At 36.0% G+C, this 20,251-nt stretch overlaps 1 protein-coding gene across 1 annotated transcript; it reads left to right on the top strand.

Annotated features, from left to right (window-relative positions):
* The first annotated feature begins 16,302 nt into the window (after positions 1 to 16,302).
* On the top strand, positions 16,303 to 17,241 carry LOC122223604 (olfactory receptor 6C75-like). Its single transcript, XM_042944586.1, has one exon. It carries the CDS (start codon positions 16,303 to 16,305, stop codon positions 17,239 to 17,241), a length of 939 nt encoding a protein of 312 aa, XP_042800520.1.
* The last annotated feature ends 3,010 nt before the right edge of the window (positions 17,242 to 20,251 follow it).

Raw genomic sequence — 20,251 nt, 5'->3', positions numbered from 1 at the left:
TACCCAAGAAAAGAAGCACCTGCATAGAACAGGTGTACAGGGCTTGTTATAAGCAGTTTAGCCCATCACTGTTACTGCTATGCTGCTTACTGTAGTTAGTTTATGTTGAGGGGTGGGGGTGGATATCGCACCCACCAGCTACTTTGTCCCTAGAGAGGGACATCTTCCAGATGCACTTGGAGAAGGGGGAAAAATCTCTTGCTATGTGTCCCAGGAGACCCTCAGACTGCAACTTCTGCCCCAGGTTTTCTACAGGCCTTTTCCACAGGAGCACTGCAGTACCCTTGGGGCTCTATACCAGTCACACTGTGGACCTCTAAAACTCCAGACCTTGAACCCCACTGGTTGAAAAATCTCATAAAAACCAGCCCCTCTCATTTTTATGTTCTCACTGGCTTTAGGGAAGTGTTTCCCTTGTGCAATCCCCTGTATACGTCTCTCTCTCTCTCTCTCTCTCTCCTCTGTCCATAACCAGGGTCCCTCTCCTCCACAGCACCCATGATCCATTTATCACCCAAACCACATCCCCTCACTTCCTACCTTCCACAATATGGCTTCTTCCTTCCCTCTAGTTGTGCAATTTGTTCTGTCAGTCCTCAGGTCAATATGTTGCATATTCAAAATGATTTGACATTTATGTAGCTGTGTTCCAGGGATGAGGCAAGCCGAGGGCCCTCCTACTTGTTTGCCATCTTAGCTCCTTCCCACCTGTCACTAATGGTGACAACTTTTAATAAGCCCCATTCCTACTTATCAAACTTCTGTAAGTAATAACACTATGTTTTCAATATATAAGAAATATTTTTAATCTAGTGCTTGAAATAATCCTCACATTCATCTTTCTTTCTTTTTTTTCACTGCTATAGTTATACTTCAAATTTGAAACCTCCTTATCTCAACTTGAGTATAGTAATAATAATTTTAAAATCTTACATGGTTATCTTGGCCTTCTGAGCATTCGTTTTTTAAGCTTCCAGATTATTGCTTTCTAAAGCACTATTTTCAGCATGTCACTCTTTTCTTAAAAGATTTTGTTAGTTCCCAATTTCTAGTTAGCAAATTAGGCCTTCTACTACTCTCCAAATTATAACCTCGTGAAATCAATGGGCCGCCTCACTTTGCATCCACTCATCTTGCTCAGTCTAGGCTTAGCACCCTAACATGAATTACCCACAATTCTCTCTCCTTCAGTCTAGTTCTAAATTCTACCTACATCTAACACTCAGTTCATATCTGTCCAAAATATACTATCTTCTTGCTACAGTAAACAACTTTGGCACCACGTCTTCACATACTTTTTCAATATAATTATAGTTATCCCTATATATGGTTGTACCTATTTATACTTTGATTATCTCATGCATATCATTTTATTATCCTAACAAATTTTCTGCTGCCATAAGATGGAATAAATTTCTCTATAAGGCCCTCTAACACTTATCACAATTTGGTATGCATTATGGATGCTCATTTATTGTTTATCAAGTGCATATTTATATTCTTATTCTAAAATATTTTGGAGTAACTTGCAACAAATGTAGCGAAAAAAGAAGTTATTGAATGTATTGAAACCTCAATTTCTGTCAAACATTTTTCTAAACACTTTATATAGACTGCATATTTTGTTTCTCAAATCAATTTTACCAACTTTTGTCTCAATGTCTTATGTACTATTTTTATCATTGTAGACATAATAAAACTGAGGTGCAGACCCGTTTAATACCAAGGGGAGGAGCCCAAATTCGAATCCAGGAATTTTGGCTTCAAAACAACAGTTTTACCACTAAACAACTATAATACATTTACAAATAGCAAAATAAAAATGACATGATACAAAATTAGTGAAAGTACAAACTTTACATAGATTAACTAGGACATATTTTCTATGACTTAACTTCAAATACTTTCTCTGAAGTTATGACAATCAAGACAGAATAGAAAAGTACTCTGGATTATTTTTTAAAAAATTTTGTATTATTGGAGAAAAAATACTATACCAACATTTCAAAAAAGCAAAGTTTTCTTAGCATTAAATTCTAAAGACAACTGTACATGCAGGGCTTATTATTATGGACAAAATAAAACATTTATGCTATGTGCAAAGGAAGATTTGACATAGCTGTATACAGTAGCAGCTTTCTATAAAAGCCAAGGATACTGCACTAAAAGTTTTGTAGAAGACTAAGATAACATGGTTGCTTTGTACACTCATAGGGTTCAACTTGATCCAAATATAAAATTTGTATTAACTACAGTGGTGTTAATAGCTTAGGTACTAATCATTTATTTAGAACAGTAAAGTTTTTCAGAGCTGGAAAGTTATATTGTGCTTTCTAACGAAAGACTGAAAGAGTGATATTTAAACATTCTCCATTCCTTATTTTACATTTCATCGATAAAAACATTGATTTTTTTTTATTACATGAAAATCACTCCATTTGAAAGAACATGGATAGAACTATCGGGTATTATGCTAAGTGAAATAAATCAATCATAGAAAGAGAGGTATATGATTTCACTCATGTGTAATTTGAGAAACTCAACAGATGAACATAGGGAAAGTGAGGTAAAAATAAGATTAAAAATAGAGAGGGGGGAAAACCACAAGAGCCTCTTAAATACAGAGAACAAACTGAGGGTTGCTGGGGGGAGATGGTTTAAATGGGCATTAAAGAGGGCACATTTAAGGATGAGCACTGGATGTATATGTAAGAAATGAATCACTGGGTCCTACTCCTGAAGCCAAGACTCCACTGTATGTTAACTAGCTTGAATTTAAATTAAAAAAAAGAAAGGAAGAAAAAGAAAATCTCTCCAAGATTCATCTCGTCTTCCCTATGTTTACACTACATGGGTAATCTGGGTTTAAAGGCCTCTTGTCCCCAATCTAAATCCCATACTAAAACCACAGGAACAGATGAGGTGGTACCCTACTTATAGTTGAATAACTTACTCAAAATTCATACTTGTGAGAAAACTTACTGTACGTCTGTACTGTACGTCTGCATGGAGGTAGGACTCTTCAGGAAAAAAAGGCAGAATTTTTTTTTTATTAGTTTTGGAGCTGTTCCAAATATAACCTGTTTTCAGATTTATAACATAGAGTCCTGGAGCAAAATCATGGAGACGTTTCTCGATATTGGAAACTTTGCAATACATGTAAGCAGTCACTTCCTCTGATGTGTCTACTTTTCTGAGCAGCGTGCATTTCTAAATGCCTACTTGAATATGTTAGTTATAAAGAAATATCTCCAGATAATGGAATGGATGACATTAATTTAGATTTGAAGGAAAAAAAATTGTAGTTCTATTCTATCACAGTTAAAACCTAAATCTGATGTGATGAAGACCTTGCATTGGGGTGAATACAAAATATAAAACAGAGACTTTGAAACAGCATAAACAATATCTCAGCACACAATGAGTTCACCAAAGTTTTATGTAATTAAAGATCCTAAAAATTATGTTGAAATTATGCAGCTTAACCCACATCTGAAGTAAAAAGCCAATGACAGATAAGTCATAGAAAATAAATGATAAAAAATAAGGTAACTAACCAATAAAATAAATAGGTGAAAATGATTATAAAACCTGTCTCTGTTTATTTTGCATAATTCCTCTTAGAGGAAAAATAATCTTTATGCAGATATATGTAGACACATTAATGTTAATAGTAGATACCTCTGGAAAATAAGCTTATATATGTAGTGTTTTCATGTTTTGAATAGGAACAACTTTTACATAAGATATTATTCCTTTAATAGTATAGCAACTGGAATATTAATTATTTAAAAGGCTAATAGAGTTGTAGACCTAGATCCTCCCTGGAAGATCTCTTCATGATAGTACTGATGGTTAAATATAGATCTGCATATTAAATTTTTTTTAACGTTTTATTTATTTTTGAGACAGGGAGAGACAGAGCATGAACGGGGGAGGGTCAGAGAGAGAGGGAGACACAGAATCCGAAACAGGCTCCAGGTTCTGATCAGTCAGCACAAAGCCGGACGCGGGGCTCGAGCTCCCGGACAGTGAGATTGTGACCTGAGCCGAAGTTGGACGCTTAACCAACTGAGCCACCCAGGCACCCCTAGATCTGCATATTAAAGAAAAGGATTGGTGTATGAAGCTAGTGTCATGGATATTTCAGCTAGAAGTATACACACAATATACACCACATATCAAAATATATATCATATCATGAAGTAAAGTTCACCAAAGAAATGGTTAAATACCTATGTTACAACTTATAACACATCACATATATGGAGCTTGTTGAACAAAGGCACCTACAGTAGCAGAACAGGACCAAGCTTCAATTCTCTTTCTTTGTGTAGGAATTCTTCTCTCCCATCTTGCTCATCTTCCATAACTAGAGTGCAGGAAAGCAAAAGGAGAGCAGGGAAATTCTTATTTAATGGATACTGTTATTATGATCTACCAAAGCTGCTCACATGCCTTGTAAATCTTGAAAAATGACTATTTCACTGATGGGTCTCTTCATAAACCCTCCCCAGCTCCTGAAAATCTTTCCCCTATGCTTCCTTTGGATCTATATGTCCATCACCAGATGAATGGATAAAGAAAATGTGACCCATATATGCAAAAGAATATTATTTAGCCATTAAAAAGAAGGTACTCCTGCCATTTGTGACCACACAGATGAACCGTGGGGACATTATGCTAAGAGAAATAAGTCAGGCAGACAAAGACAAATACTGTATTATCTCACTTATAATGTGGAATTTTAAAAAGACAACCTCATAGAAACAGAGTAGAATGATGGTTTCCAGGTGCAAAGAGGTGGGGAAATGGTTGAGGATAGTCAAAGGGTGCAAACTTCTGGTTATGAGTAAGTTCTGGGGGCTTTCTATACAGTATGCTGCCTATAATTACCAGTACTCTACTGTATACCTGAATGATACTAAGAGAATAGATCTTAAATGTTCTTACCACACACAAAGAACATTTTTTAAAAAAATAACTGTGTGAGATGATGGATTTTTAAACTATTCTTATTGTGGTAATCATTTCATAATGTATACATATATCAAATCATTATGTTATACACCTTAAATGTATACAATGTTACACGTCAAGCATATTTCAATAATACTGGAAAATAATGATAACAACAAAAGCCAATATTCAGATATTATGATAGAAAGTCAATATATCTTATATTGTATTAACATTCACACATGTATTCATAATGAAATAAAGAGGAAATGCTCGTAAACTGTTTTTGCATTTGTTTTAAATGTTTATTTGTTTCGTTTGAGAGAGAGAGCAGGCATGCATGATCAGGGGAGTGGCAGAGAGAGAGAGAGAGAGAGAGAGAGTCACAAGTAGGCTCTGCGCCATCAATGCAGAGTCCCATGTGGGGCTCAATCCCATGAACAGTGAGATCATGACCTGAGCCAAAATCAAGAGTTGGTTGCTTATCTGACTGAGCCACCCAAGCATCCTGTTTGTTTCTTTGAATGGAGTTGAATAATGGAGATTTTGTTCCTGGGAAATTCCTGAAATCATTGAAAGAGTAACAAAGTATTCCTTGTTTCTGGTATGTAAGATTCTTTTGAGCATTTGCTAAAAAGAAAATTCTCATTAAAATGTACTACCAGTTGAGAGTGGTTTTCCAATTAACTTGACTTTCATTGCACTTCAGTCAGAGGGAGTGAGATTGGGAGCATTTGAGGGGACGATACCTGTTACTCTGTGTGGCTGCCTTGACCGTTCCTTCAGTGAACACTGCAATGGCCTTGGAAAGAGTCTCTGGGTTAGCAGCTCAGATGAATTCATCAAATACTCGTGTGGATGTCAGTGACATGATGTGGTCAAAAATCCACACTGTGCAGTTGCATTCAGACAAACATGCAACATACACACTAAACACAATTTAAATAAAATCTGTGTATTAGTAAAAAAAATGATAAAAATCCCTCTTAAGAGACTAAAGCCTCCCTCCTAAGAGCTGTGGTGTATTTGTATTATTGATCAGTGTCCAACGTGTTAAAGGGGCATAGATTAACTTTACGCTATTCCCTCAGCTATAGGTCACTGACTTGTTTTCAGATTAGCAAACCTCTCTCTACCTCTGTCTCTCTCTCTCTCTTTCTATCCTTGTCTTTGTCTCTCTCTACTTTTCAAAAATGAGAAAGATAAGATCAAAAAGAAACTCAGATTTATTTACAAGTACAATGATTCAAACACTGATAGGAAAAAGCAGTCGTATGATTGCTTAATGGTAACCTAGTGCGATTGATACTATTGTTCACAGTAACCCAGACTAGTCACTAATGAGTGAATCACTGTACAATTTTTATGGCATACAATTTTATAGTCATTCATAATACACTTTTGGAAACACTGTCACATTTTTTTAAAAACCACTTACCTGTGCTGATAGGCTGATACACAGTTTCTCTGATTACCAGAGAAGGAGAAGCATACTGTAGGGCAATGCAATTCTTTGAAAGCAAAGTTATAAAAGGTTAAGAAAGCTAGCCCATTATGAATCTTAAGCTAAATATTACTCACCTTATTCCTATGGATATAGGCTATCCAGTTAAAAACAAGGTTTACACGTGTTGCCCTACATGGTGAATACTTAGGTGATGATGATAATGATAACACAAACGTCTCAAAGAGTTCTTGCTATACAGTGATTATATTTTCACGTGAAGACATGGACATATACAACACATAAATTTATTAGCTATATGGCATGGTGACTGTTTACTATTCATTAAGTGGAAGCGGATCATCATAAAGGTCTTCATCTTTGTTATCTTGACATTGAGCAGATTGAGGAGGAAGAGGAAGGGTTGGCCTTGCTGTCTCAAGGAGGACAGAAGTGGAAGACAGAGAGAAAGTGGGAGGGGTCACAGGAGAGGGAGGCACACTTGGTACAACTTTATGGAAATACATTGTAATTCTGTCTGATTTTTTGCTTTATAATTTCTCTAAAAGTGTTTCCATACAATACTAATCCTTCTTCCATTGCTTGCTTTGCTTTCAGTGCCTGTATCATAGAAGGGTCCATGTTGTAAAAGAAGTCATAAGCAGTCTTGAATAATCAGAACTCCTCTGCCAGACTGTCTAATGTCAATTTGTTTTTTGGCACTTCTTCTTCTTCCTCATCGCCTGGTACTGGTTTGGTACTCTATCAAATCATAATCTATCAAATCATAATCTGTTACTTCCTCTTGTGCGCTGTCTATTAGCTCTTGAATTTCTCCAAGATCTATATCTTGAAACCCTTTTCCCCCACCTTTGTGCTGAATATACAATCCCTTTTGTGATTTTCTTCATTGGCTCTGTCCTAAATCCTGTGAAGTCATCCACAACATCTGGACACAGTTTCCTCCAGATGGAATTTATGGTTCCAGGCTCGATGGCTCACACAGATCCTTCTGTAAGAACAATGGCATCTTCAGTGGTGTAATCCTTCCAGACTTTCATGATGTTCCATGAGGATTCTCTTCCATAATGTTAGCAATCCTTTCCCTGGCATATGGTGTATAATGAGCCGTAAAGTTCCTCTGACCCCTTGATCTAGAAGCTGAATTAGAGATATTGTGTTTGGGAGCAAGTAAAACACCTTCAGTATTGAGCTCATGGGGCTTTGGGTGGCCAGGGGCATCGTCCAATATGAAAAGAACTTCAAAAGGTAGTCCCTTGCTGGCATGGTACTTTCCGACTTTAGGGACAGAACATCAATGGAATCAATCCAGAAAATGGGTTCTTGTTGTCCAGGCCTTCTTGTGGTACCAACAAAAGACTGATAGCTGGTATTTATCTTTTCCTTCAAGCCTCAGGGGTTAGCAACTTTATAGATAAAAGCGGTCTTGGACAAAAACTTGCCCTCATGTAACAAAACTGTAGAATTAGCTTAACCCTTTCTTGCTAAATTCTGGTGCTCACTTTTCTTATTTACTAATACAAATCTTTTGTGGCTTTCCCCACACACTCTGTCCCCATAATAGGGCACTTTTGTCTGCACTAAAACTCTGTTCAGGAAAATATCTTTTCAGGGCACCTGGGTGACTTGGTCAGTTAAGTGTCTGCCTTGGGCTCAGGTCATGATCTCATGGTTCATGGTTTGAGCCCTGGGTTGGGCTCTGTGCTGACAGCTCAGAGCCTGGAGCCTGCTTCAGATTCTGTGTCTCCCTCTCTCTCTGCTCCCCCTCCACTCACACTCTGTATGTCTCTCTGTCTATCTGTCTCTCTCTCTCTCTCTCTCAAGAATTAAAAAAAAAAAAGGAAGATATCTTTTCTTCTCAAAGATTTTCTTAATGACATTGGGGAACTCATCTTCCGTCTCTTGATTGGTAGAAGCCACTTCTGTTATTTTGAGGTTTTTAAAGCCAAAGCTCTTTCTAAAATTATCAAACCATCATTCGCTGGCCTTAAATTCTCATCTAACACACTTCACCGACGTTGTCATGTAATGACTATGCTTTTTCTTCAATCGTATTAGAGTCTATGGGTATACCTTTCTTAGCAATCCTGTGCCCACACAAAACCTGCATTTTTAGTATGAGATACAAAGGTATTTTGCAAAAAGTGCAATGTTTTCATGGCTGCTGCCATAGCTGTAGTGACAGTCTCATGAATGCCCCCGCTCCTTTTTTTACAACAGTCTTTAATGCTGATTCATTTATCTTGAAATGGGCAACTGTAACTGCAGACCTCAATCTATAGTACATACCAAGCAATTCAACTTCTTCTTGTAATGTTACGACTTTTCCCACCTTCTCGGGAGCATATCCAGTATCACTTAGTGGCACTTACGGCAGGTTCCACTGGTGTTATTTAGGGTTTATGGTACTGGACTAGACACAATGAGAAAAAATCAAAAACCTCACGAGTTCAATTTTATTGTGATAAGCAGTTTCCTGGGTAGATGAATAACTCACACTGAGATATCAGGGTCGCATGGTGTTTTAAGCAGATACACGCAATGCTTGAGCTCAGCACAATAGCAACAGGAGGTGGCTATGAAGATATACAGTACTACAGTGTGTACCACAGTTCATCTTATGCAGTTATGATTTAATACTGCATCTTTACATTTTTTTGCATTTCTCTCCACTTTGAATGGTGCCATATATCGTTTTCAAGTGTTTGTGTGTATAAGTAAGTTTTGATAGATTTTAGCTTTTTTAAAAAGTTTTTTTAATGTTTATTTATTTATGTTGAGAGAGAGAGAGAGAGAGAGAGAGAGGGAGCGGGGCAGAGAGAGGGAGAGAGAGAGAATTCCAAGCAGCCTCCAGCATGTCAGCATAGCGCCCAGCATGGGGCTGACCTCACTGACCATGTGATCATGACCTGAGCCAAAATAAAGAGCTGGCCGCTCCACCGACTGAGCCACCTAGGCACCTCTAAGCTAGTCATTTTTAAGAAATAGCACACAGGGGAACCTGGGTGGCTCAGTTGGTTGGAGCGGCAGGCTTTTGGTTTCAGCTCAGGTCATGATCTTAGGGTCATGATCTCAGGGTCCTGAGAGATCCCCACTTGAGGCTCCTCACTGGGTGTGAAGCCTGGTTAAGATTCTCTTTCTCCCAGGGCACCTAGATGGCTCTGTTAGTTAAGAGTCTGAGTGCATTTCAGCTCAGGTCATGATCTCACAGTTTGTAAGTTCAAGCCCCATGTCCTGCTCTGCACTGACAGTGTGCAGCCTGCTTAGGATTCTCCATCTCTCTCTCTCTGCCCCTCCCCTGCAGCTATCTCTCCCTCTCAAAATAAATAAAAGTTTTTTAAAAAAAAAGATTCTCTCCCTCTGCCCTTCTGCCTGGCTCGCATGCAGCATCTCTCTCTCTTTCAAAAAAAAAAAAAAAAAAAGAAAAGAAAAAAAACAAGCAAAGGAAAAGATTTGAAAACTGAGTAGAAGTTACTCTTTCATAAGATGTTTACATTTATAAGGGAAATCTCTATTGGCAAGGGTGTCTCTGTACCTCTCTGTACCAAGAAGGAGAGGATGATCAAATCCCTAAAATTTCTCCTCAAAGGACAGGCAGCAATTTCAATCTGCATAACAACATACCCTCATTCTTGCGCTTCCCCTGAAAACTTCCTGTAACTGGTTCCATCCACCTCTCCCCCCACCTCACACACATCTTCTGGCTTTAGCTGAAGAAGTCATTTAAGGTAGTAGCTTTGGGCCATTTGGGGGAGTTACTCAGTTTTCCTGTATCTCTCCCATGTACACAGGAGGTATACGTGTTATTAAACTTCTGTTTGTTTTTATCTTGTTAATCAGTCTTTTATTACAGGGGGTGGTCTTACTCAAGAACCTAGAAAAATAGAGGGACAATGATCTTACCTCCACTACATTATCAAAATTATCTTCCCTCCCCTACATAAAGCAAACTTTCAACTATCTTTACTTAGTAACAGGTTCACCGCAATGTATAATTTTAAATAATATTTTGGCCTACACATAAACATCACATAATACAATTGCAACAATGTTTGTAGTGAAACAGGAATATGTTTATGGCACACTATTCAAATTATTGACTTTTATTGTTAATAGATTAATATGCTTTTAGTTTAAAATAGCTGTTCTGCTTTCATAGTCTCTATACTGTGCACTCTGTATTATTTAATCATATACCCTGAATAACTTCATGTTTCCCAAAGAAACAGTAAAAATATCTTAAAATCTTTGTTCAGATAGTGTGTAGCATTAAACAATCCCAAATTCAATTTACTATAAACTGTTTATATGTGTTTGTACCTCCTTGTTTAAGTAGCAACTAATACAATTCTCAAATAATGAATGTGAAAGCGATATTGTACATGTCATTTCAGATCAATGCAGTGAGAAATAAGATGATGCAGGTGGGAGGGTAGGATATTGCTTCAATTGGACATTAAATACAGAATATGAGATTTCAAAACTAATTCTCACATATTTCTGTAAGTGAAAATTATGCAGAAAGTTGTCTTTATTATCTTCGTATTCTCAAAATCTAAGCTTGAGCCCAACACATAATGAGATATAAAAAGTAATTATTGAGGGGCACCTAGGTGGCTCAAAAAGTTGAGTGCCCGACTTCAGCTCAGGGAATGATCTTACAGTTTGGGAGTTGGAGCCCCAGGTCAGGCTTTCCACTGACAGCAAGGAACCTACTTTGCATTCTCTGCCTCCCTCTCTCTTTCCCTCTCCCTCTCCCTCTCTCTCTCTCTCTCTCTCTCTCTCTCAAAAATAAATAAGCATATTGGGGTGGCTGGGTGGCTCAGTCAGTTAAGTGTCCAACTTCAGCTCAGGTCATGATCTCATCATTTGTGAGTTCAAGTCCCACATCGGGTCTGGACGGACAGTAGGGACACTGCTTAGCTTCCCTCTCTTTCTGCCTCTCCACCCTACCCACCCCGCCCCCAGAAAAAAAAATAAACTTTAAAATGAGTGAATAAATACATATATACAAATATATAAATAAAATAAAAATAAAAATTAATTATTGGGGTACCTGGGTGGCTTGGTTGGTTAAGCATCTGACTCTTAATCTCTTAGCTCAGGTCATGATCTCACAATTCATGAGATCAAGTCCCTGGTGCAGCTCCTGGCTGACAGCACAGAGCCTGATTGGGATTCTCTCTCTTCCTCTGTGTCTGCCCCTCCACCGCTTAAGCAAATTTTCTCCCTCTCTCTCTCTCTAAAAAAAAAAAAAATTAAAAAAAAAACTTTAAAAAGTTATTTTGAGAAAATAAATAAATAAATAAATAAATAAAATTAATTATTGAATGAGTACATGGTACTGATTGTAATGATCAAGTTTATGTCATCATTCAGTGAAAAAATGTAAAAGCTTACAGTTAAGCCTGACATCTCTTATGGTATAGAATAATAAAGACCTCAGACACAGTTTTAAAAAATTCTTAATATTTTCCCTAAGATTGGAGAGAAGCCCACTGTTGACAACTTAGCGAGTTGCTCTTGATAAATTGTTAATCTTGATTACTCCATTATTAAGTTTTTCTCCTTATGAAGTTAGAAATTATTACAAAAAATTTAAATGATTTGTATTTCCCTGATGATGAGTGATGTTAAGCATTTTTTCATGTGTCAGTTGGCCATCTGGACGTCTTCCTCAGAGAAACGTCTATTCATGTCTTCTGCCCATTTCTTCACTGGATTATTATTTTTTGGGGGGAGATGTTGAGTTGGATAAGTTCTTTATGGATTTTGGATACTAACCCTCTATCTGATATGTCATTTGCAAATATCTTCTCCCATTCTGTCCATTGCCTTTTAGTTATGCTGATTGTTTCCTTTGCTGTGCAGAAACTTCTTATTTTGATGAGGTCCCAGTAGTTCATTTTTACTTTTGTTACCCTTGCCTCTGGAGACATTTTGAGTAAGAAGTTGCTGCAGGCAAGATCAAAGAGGTTTTTGCCTACTTTCTCCTCGAGGATTTTGATGGCCTCCTGCCTTACATTGAGGTCTTTCATCCATTTTTAGTTTATTTTTGTGTATGGTGTAAGAAACTGGTCCAGGTTCATTCTTCTGCATGTTTTCCCAGCACCACTTGCTGAAGAGACTGTCTTTATTCCATTGGTAAAATCAAAACCACAATGAGATACCACCTTACACCTGTCAGAATGGCTAACATTAACAACTCAGGCAACAACAGATGTTGGCAAGGATGCAGAGAAAGAGGATCTCTTTTGCATTGTTGATGGCAATGCAAGCTGGTGCAGCCACTCTGGAAGACAGTATGAGGTTCCTTGAAAAAGTAAAAATAGAACTACCCTATGACCCAGCAATTGCACTACTAGGCATTTATCTACGGGGTACAGGTGTGCTGTTTCGAAGGGACACATGGACCCACATGTTTATAACAGCACTATCAACAATAGCCAAAGTACGGAAAGAGCCCAAATGTCCACTGATGGATGAATGGATAAAGAAGATGTGGTGTGTATATATATATATATATATATATATATATATATATATATATATATATATATAATGGAGTATTACTCAGCAATCAAAAAGAATGAAATCTTGCCATTTGCAACTACGTGGATGGGACTGGAGGGTATTATGCTAAGTCAAATTAGTCAGTCAAAGAAAGACAAAAATCATCTGGCTTCACTCATATGAGAACTTTAAGAGACAAAACAGATGGACATAAGGGAAGGGAAACAAAATAATATAAAAACAAGGAGGGGAACAAAACAGAAGAGACTCGTAATTATGGAGAACAAACTGAGGGTGGCTGAGGGGGTTGTGGGAGGGGGGATGGGCTAAATGGGTAAGGGGCATTAAGGAATCTACTCCTGAAATCATTGTTGCACTATATGCTAACTAATTTGGATGTAAATTTTAAAAAAGAAAAAAGAACATTAAAATAAAAAAAGAAAGAGCTTCCGCAAATTTGTTATAAAAAAAAAATCAAATGATTGTATATATTTTTCTGTTCTGCTTTCAGGCCACTCTCACCTAAATATTATATTCTAAATTGGGTACTAATTTGGACTATAGTTTAATGCTGGTGTCCTGAGAACACCAATCACTATAGTACCTTTTGTCTATTCATTCAACTAATCCCCCTGAGTCTATTAGGAATGGAGCAGATAAAATTATGGCTAGCCTGAATAACATTACTAAGATCACATCATTTTGTCCACTAAGGTTGGAAAGACAATACATTAGCTTTTATTTCAACTACAACTTATTTCATTTTAAGTATCAAGATAATAATAAATAGTAACAGGTAGGATCTTCTAAGACCTCAGCTCCTTAGAGAAATTGAGGTTGATGTACAGAAATAGGTTAACGTATACCCTTTTATTAACACAGTAGAGGAGCTCTTGAAATTATTCTTTATGATCAGTATTTTGAATATTTGGTTACAAATATAAAATGACAGAGGAGAAACAGATTGCAAAGGCCTTTGAAAAATCCCAAAGCACTTACATTTAAACAAATTAAAGAAGCCATTAAAAATACCATTGACTAAACCAATGATATTTACATAAAAGTAAGTATGCCTTTAAATTTTTCTTTCAGGATTATATTTTTGCTTTTATAGTATATGTTTACACTTTTTACAAGTATTCATAATTAATGCACAATGCTTTATATGAATCAAATTAAACTGCACAATTTATATGAAATATGTAAATAAAGAAAAATTTAAAACTACTATAATTTAATAGTTTTATGCAACATTTTTATTGTAACATTGATATTTTGTGATTGATAGAATTACATGACTTTGGTGTTCTTAGCTAGCTACTGTAGTTATTTTTTTAATAATAATCTTTTTAATTTAACATTTTTTTAAAGATTTTACTTTTTAAGTAATTTCTACATCCAACGTGAGGCTCGAACTTACAACCCCAAGATCAAGAGTCACATGCTGTACCGACTGAACTCGGCAGGTGCCCCAATAATCATTTTTAATATAGTCAATTTCAGGACACAAAATGTATTATTTTTCTGCAAGATTCAAAACAATTTAATTGACATATCTTAACACTGAGCAGATATACCTTATGTTTTAGTTTTATACAATGTGAATTTATACATAGTAGAAGTTAGCATCTGTCAAGTAAAGGCAGAAGCTAAAAAAATGCAAATCTTATGACCACAAAGAAGAGGACAGACAATGGAAAGTAGGAATTATTTTCTCCCAGCAATTATGTAGGTAAAAGATTTTAGTAAGTTCATTAACATATTAAGTTAGTTGGCTAATCCTCAGAAAATGTCATTCATTTTGACAGCTCTGAAACTTCTGAAGGACATAGAAAACAGATAAGATGGTACAGGTGTAGACAGGCTGTCTGGACAGTAAGTATTTTTTTTTTTTATTTTTGCTTTTTTTCTTTTAAATTTTTATTTAATTTATTTATGTATTTTTTTTAATTTTTTTTTTAACGTTTATTTATTTTTGAGACAGAGAGAGACAGAGCATGAATGGGGGAGGGTCAGAGAGAGGGAGACACAGAATCTGAAACAGGCTCCAGGCTCTGAGCTGTCAGCACAGAGCCCCACGCGGGGCTTGAACTCACGGACCGCGAGATCATGACCTGAGCCCAAGTTGGCCGCTTAACCGACTGAGCCACCCAGGCGCCCCTTTAATTTATTTTTTTAATTTACATCCAAGTTAGTTGGCATATAGTACAACAATGATTTCAGGAGTAGATCCCTTAATGTCCCTTACCCATTTAGCCCATCCCCCCTCCCACAACCCCCCCCCCCCCCCCCCAGTAACCTTCTGTTTGTTCTCCACATTTAAGAGTCTTTTATGTTTTTGGAAAGTAAGTATTTTTAAAAATGATCTTAGATGACAGCACGTTTAAAGCTTTTATGGAAAATAATAACTTTAAACAGGAAAAACAAACAAATCCTGAGCAATACCCAGAGTTGTATTAGAAACAAAATAGAAGAAAAAATAGTAATAATCTTTGCCTCCCAAAACTTAGCTTGATGTTTGACTATTCCCTTTTATCACCCCTCAAGAAAAGAATAAGCAATGTGTGGAGCAGTGTTAAGTTATTTTAAAAATAAGTAAGAACACTTACAGCTTACAAAAATAAAATTAGGTCTTAAAGAAAAATCCTGCTTTATATGTCAGAGATTCCTTATAGGTAGGCAATAAATGAAAAAAATATATAAGAAAAACATATTAATCTTAGACAAGACCATTATAACCAATTAGTAATTAAAATTAGAATGCCTTTTGGCATAGCCATTGGAATTAGATTGGGGCTACCCTCCCATCTATTAAATATTTCTGGATTCTGTATACTGTTATCAGAGACACATTATTCTACCAGATGGGCAAGGGAGTGGTCTCTGTGGATTGTAAAAGTTTGAATGGGAAAAAAGAAAGAAATGTTTATTCGAAAGAGAAAAAAATTTAAAGATGTGAAGAGGAACGCAACAACAAAAAATACCTTCAAAGAGTACTGTGGTATGCTGGGAGTAAACTCATAATCTTATATGAGGAGGTTTTAATCTCAGAGGTTTTAATTTCCCTTTTTTTCTTGTTTTCAGGAATATATTGAAACATTCAGAAGACAGATTTATATTGAGATATGTGAAAATAAAATGAAAGCAATATAGAAACAATGAATCAATATATCACATAATAAAGAAATGTTAAAAGTATTTTCTTTTTAGTACAAAGTCATTTTCCTCTAAAAGTGAAAGACAGCAATGATTTTTTTTAACATGTGTGTGTGTATGTGTTTGAGTTTCTTTTATGATGTAATAATTTTTATTTTTCATCTATTTTTCAGCTAAAACAAGAAATACCATCATAAAGAAGGAAAATAATGAGAAATTACACAGCAGTAACAGAATTTATTCTTCTCGGATTGACAAATGACCCACAATGGCAGGTTGTACTTTTCGTATTTCTTCTTGCTACCTACATGCTTAGTGTGACTGGGAACCTGATCATTATCATTCTCACACTTTCAGATCCCCACTTAAAGACTCCAATGTATTTCTTCCTTCGAAACTTCTCATTCCTAGAATTATCGTTCACATCTGTCTGTATCCCCAGATTCCTTGTCACTATAGTGACGGGAAACAGAACTATTTCCTACAATGATTGTGTGGCTCAGTTGTTTTTCTTCATCCTGTTGGGGGTGACAGAATTTTACCTTCTGGCTGCCATGTCCTATGACCGCTACGTGGCCATCTGCAAGCCTCTCCATTACATGACCATCATGAATCACAGAGTCTGCATACTCCTTGTCTTTAGCTCATGGCTTGCAGGATTCCTGATCACCTTTCCACCAGTAATTCTGCTGCAGAAGTTGGAGTTCTGCGCCTCCAATGTAATTGATCATTTTATCTGCGACTCTTCTCCGATTCTACAGCTTTCCTGTACAAACACTCGCTTTTTAGAACTCATGGCATTTATTTTAGCAGTGGTAACACTTATGGTCACCTTAACACTAGTTATGCTCTCCTATACGTACATCATCCGGACAATTCTGAAAATTCCTTGCAAGAGTCAAAGGAAAAAATCCTTTTCCACTTGTTCCTCCCACATGATAGTGGTCTCCCTCTCTTATGGAAGCTGCATCTTCATGTACATTAAGCCTTCTGCAAGGGAAAGGGTGACTTTAAACAAAGGGGTAGCTGTAATCATTACCTCAGTTGCTCCTCTCCTGAATCCTTTCATATATTCACTAAGGAACCAGCAGGTAAAGCAAGCCTTCAAGAACATGGTCCAGAGAATGGCCTTTTCTTTATATAAATGAATGGGATTATGCAAAAAATATATACATACCCCTGAAAGCAAAACTGAATGAAAAACTCTCTGGATTTTCCCCCATAAATTCTTTAAACACCCCATTTCATTCTTTCAGTTAGACATTTTTATATATTGTCAATATCTCTTTTTCTTATTAGCCTGAAAGCTGGGTCCTATGTATTTTATGTTCTAGGGAAAATGGCCAGTCTTCACCTGTGTAGCTAAATTTTAGATGTCAATAATCTTTATTATTTCTCCTATCAAAGCAAGTAGGTTATAAATTTGTACAAAAATGCAAATGGCTATACTACAGGAGGTTTACTAAAACCACATACAAATATAAAATTTATATTATGTGAAATAAGTAAAAATGTGTCTCAGTCAGTATCCCTAAATTTTCTTCTTCTTGTTACCAAGAAAAGAATATCTTTCACTGAAGTTTTCCCTATTTCTGCCAGTAATATTTAAAAAGGAAAACCATGGTCTATAAAAGCAAATTTAAAAATTCATTTTTATATCAGATTCTTTCAATTGATACAAAAATGGTCTTTTCTACCAACATGGAGAAAACAGAAAACTTAGCATCTCAAACACTGTGAGCTGTAGAATTCAGAGACTGTCTTGGAAATGATGACATATGACCCATTTACACCTTAGCTGTCCTTTATTTGCAAATCTACATACTGTGTTTATCTGTCCATTGCCTCTTTCGCAGCAGGCTCTCCCTCCCACATCCATGTCCAAAAAAAAGACTCTCACAGGTAACTGTAAAAAATGTGTCCAAGCCTGGTTCCTATACTCAATGAGCCCCTCAGCTCCAATGTTTCACTAACAAGGGTGTTTGTGTTGGGACCATAGTTATGAGTCTAACTACATACTGGGTAAGTGGATTTGACTTTGGTTTCTTGATTTCTGGCTTGGTCTGATATATAGATTAATGTAAAGACTTCTACCACACATAGTCTCTAAGTAGAGACTTTTCCTTCCTAATTGCTTATAGATGAGACTCTCTGTAAGCACTCATCTATTTCTTACCACTGTACTCTCATGGAATGAGTTACATTGTTTTTTCAAACAGACTTAACACAATACTATCATGAAGTGAAAATTAACTGATTTTATTTGATTATAAATTATTTATTGGAGAAATTTGTAAAGACATGAAGCTATACAAGTTTGCCCTTATAAGACTATACCAAGTAAGCAGAAATGCAAAAGTGAAACACAGGAATGTGGAAAAACAACAAGCAATTGTTAACTAAACAAATATATATTATATGTGTGGTAAGTATAATAGAAGCTAAGTAGGAAGACAGCAGAGAGAAAGGGGGATATAAGAAGGTAAAGGAAAGTTCATCCTCTTGATTGACAAAAACCTCTCCAAAGAAGTTGATTCTAACATTCACATTGTCAGTAAGATAAGAAAATCCCTACAAATCTTTCCAAAACAAATATTATATACTTTAAATTGAAATAATATTTAGAAGTATTATTAAATTATGAACTTTTTGTTGCAAATGTAATTTTGGTGAGAAATGTATCAGGTATACATATACCTGAGGTCATGTTTTTAGAAGCTTTCAAAAAGTATTTATGCCCATATTTTATGCTCACACTGAAATATTTCAAAAACACTTTTCCTTTCTTTAAGTTTTTATTGAAATTCCAGTTAGTTAACATGCAGTGTAATATTAGTTTCAGGTATGTGATATAGTGATTGAACACTTCCATAAGTCACCTGGTGCACATCACAGGTGCCCTCCTTAATCCCCATCACCTATTTTATCCATCCCTCACCCGCCTCCCCTCTGGTAATCATCAGTTTTGTTTTCTTACGGTTAAAAGTCTGTATCTTGGTTTGCATCTCTTTCTCTCTCTGATTTTCCCTTTGCTCATTTGGTTTGCTATTAAATTTCATATATGAGTGACTTCATTTGATATTGGTCTTTCTTTGACCGACATTTACCATAATACTCCCTAGCTCCATCCACATTGTTGCAAATAGCAAGATTTTATCCTTTTTTTATGACTGAACAGTATTCCACTGGATATATATGTGTGTGTGTGTGTGCGTGTGTGTGTGTGTGTATGTATATATATATATATATATATATATATATATATGTATGCATATGTATATTTGTGGTTATAGAAAACATAAATAGTCATTTATTTTCACTGGTAAGTTAACATTTTGAGAGTTAATTCTGATAAACAAAGTTAAATGAGGAGAAGGGAAGAGACGGATAAAAAGCCTGGGGAGGAAATGCCTACCTAAGAGTAGTCTAGTTTTGCTGTGAATAAGGATTTTGGTTGGATACCCAAGTAAAATTAACTGCCATTTGAAATATCAGAGAATATTGGACAAAGCATGGTCTGCTTTTTCCCATTATGTAACCAAGTATATTATTCTCCAGAATTCCACGTGAAAATAATACTAGAAACTATGTATTAGCTAGAAATGTGACTAGATTTTATAGCATGTTCAATCGCTTAAATTTTCTTGCTTTTGTTTTTACTAAGGGGATGATAAAAAGACATTTAGATATTATCTTAACTAATTCACTGATTTCATAGTTGAGTTCTCTATTGATTTGCTACATTTTTAATAAGGGGTGAGCACTCTGTGTTGAGAGTAATGTACAATAGGAATGAGGTAGAACTTTATATCATTAACTTTGTTACTAGAGTCCACACATCTACTGGACTATGTTTTTAGCAAACGAATGAATGAATGAATGAATGAGTGAATGAGTGAATGAGGGGTTGGAAGGCTATTGGTGCTGGCAAGAGCAAAAATGAACCATATTTAGTAACATCTCTTTCTCTCCAGTTTCCTAAGGTGTGATTCTCACTGCTATTTTCCTTGCTTTAGTTTTCGTTTTCCAGAATATATAGATCCACAAGAGTGTACATGTCTTTTATGGTTTCAACTGGCATTCCACAAATAAATTATCCAAAGTTTCCTAGACATAGACACAACTAGTTATACACACAAACATATATCCATGTGTACA

Source organism: Panthera leo, chromosome B4 (genome assembly GCF_018350215.1).
Source record: "Panthera leo isolate Ple1 chromosome B4, P.leo_Ple1_pat1.1, whole genome shotgun sequence".
Taxonomy (NCBI): domain Eukaryota; kingdom Metazoa; phylum Chordata; class Mammalia; order Carnivora; family Felidae; genus Panthera; species Panthera leo.
The sequence above is the reverse complement of the archived record's forward strand: the minus strand, read 5'-3'. Positions and strand labels throughout refer to the sequence as shown.

Excerpts from the sequence above, each read along its gene's own strand:
- LOC122223604 (XM_042944586.1), top strand. The coding sequence starts at position 16,303 with ATGAGAAATTACACAGCAGTAACAGAATTTATTCTTCTCGGATTGACA.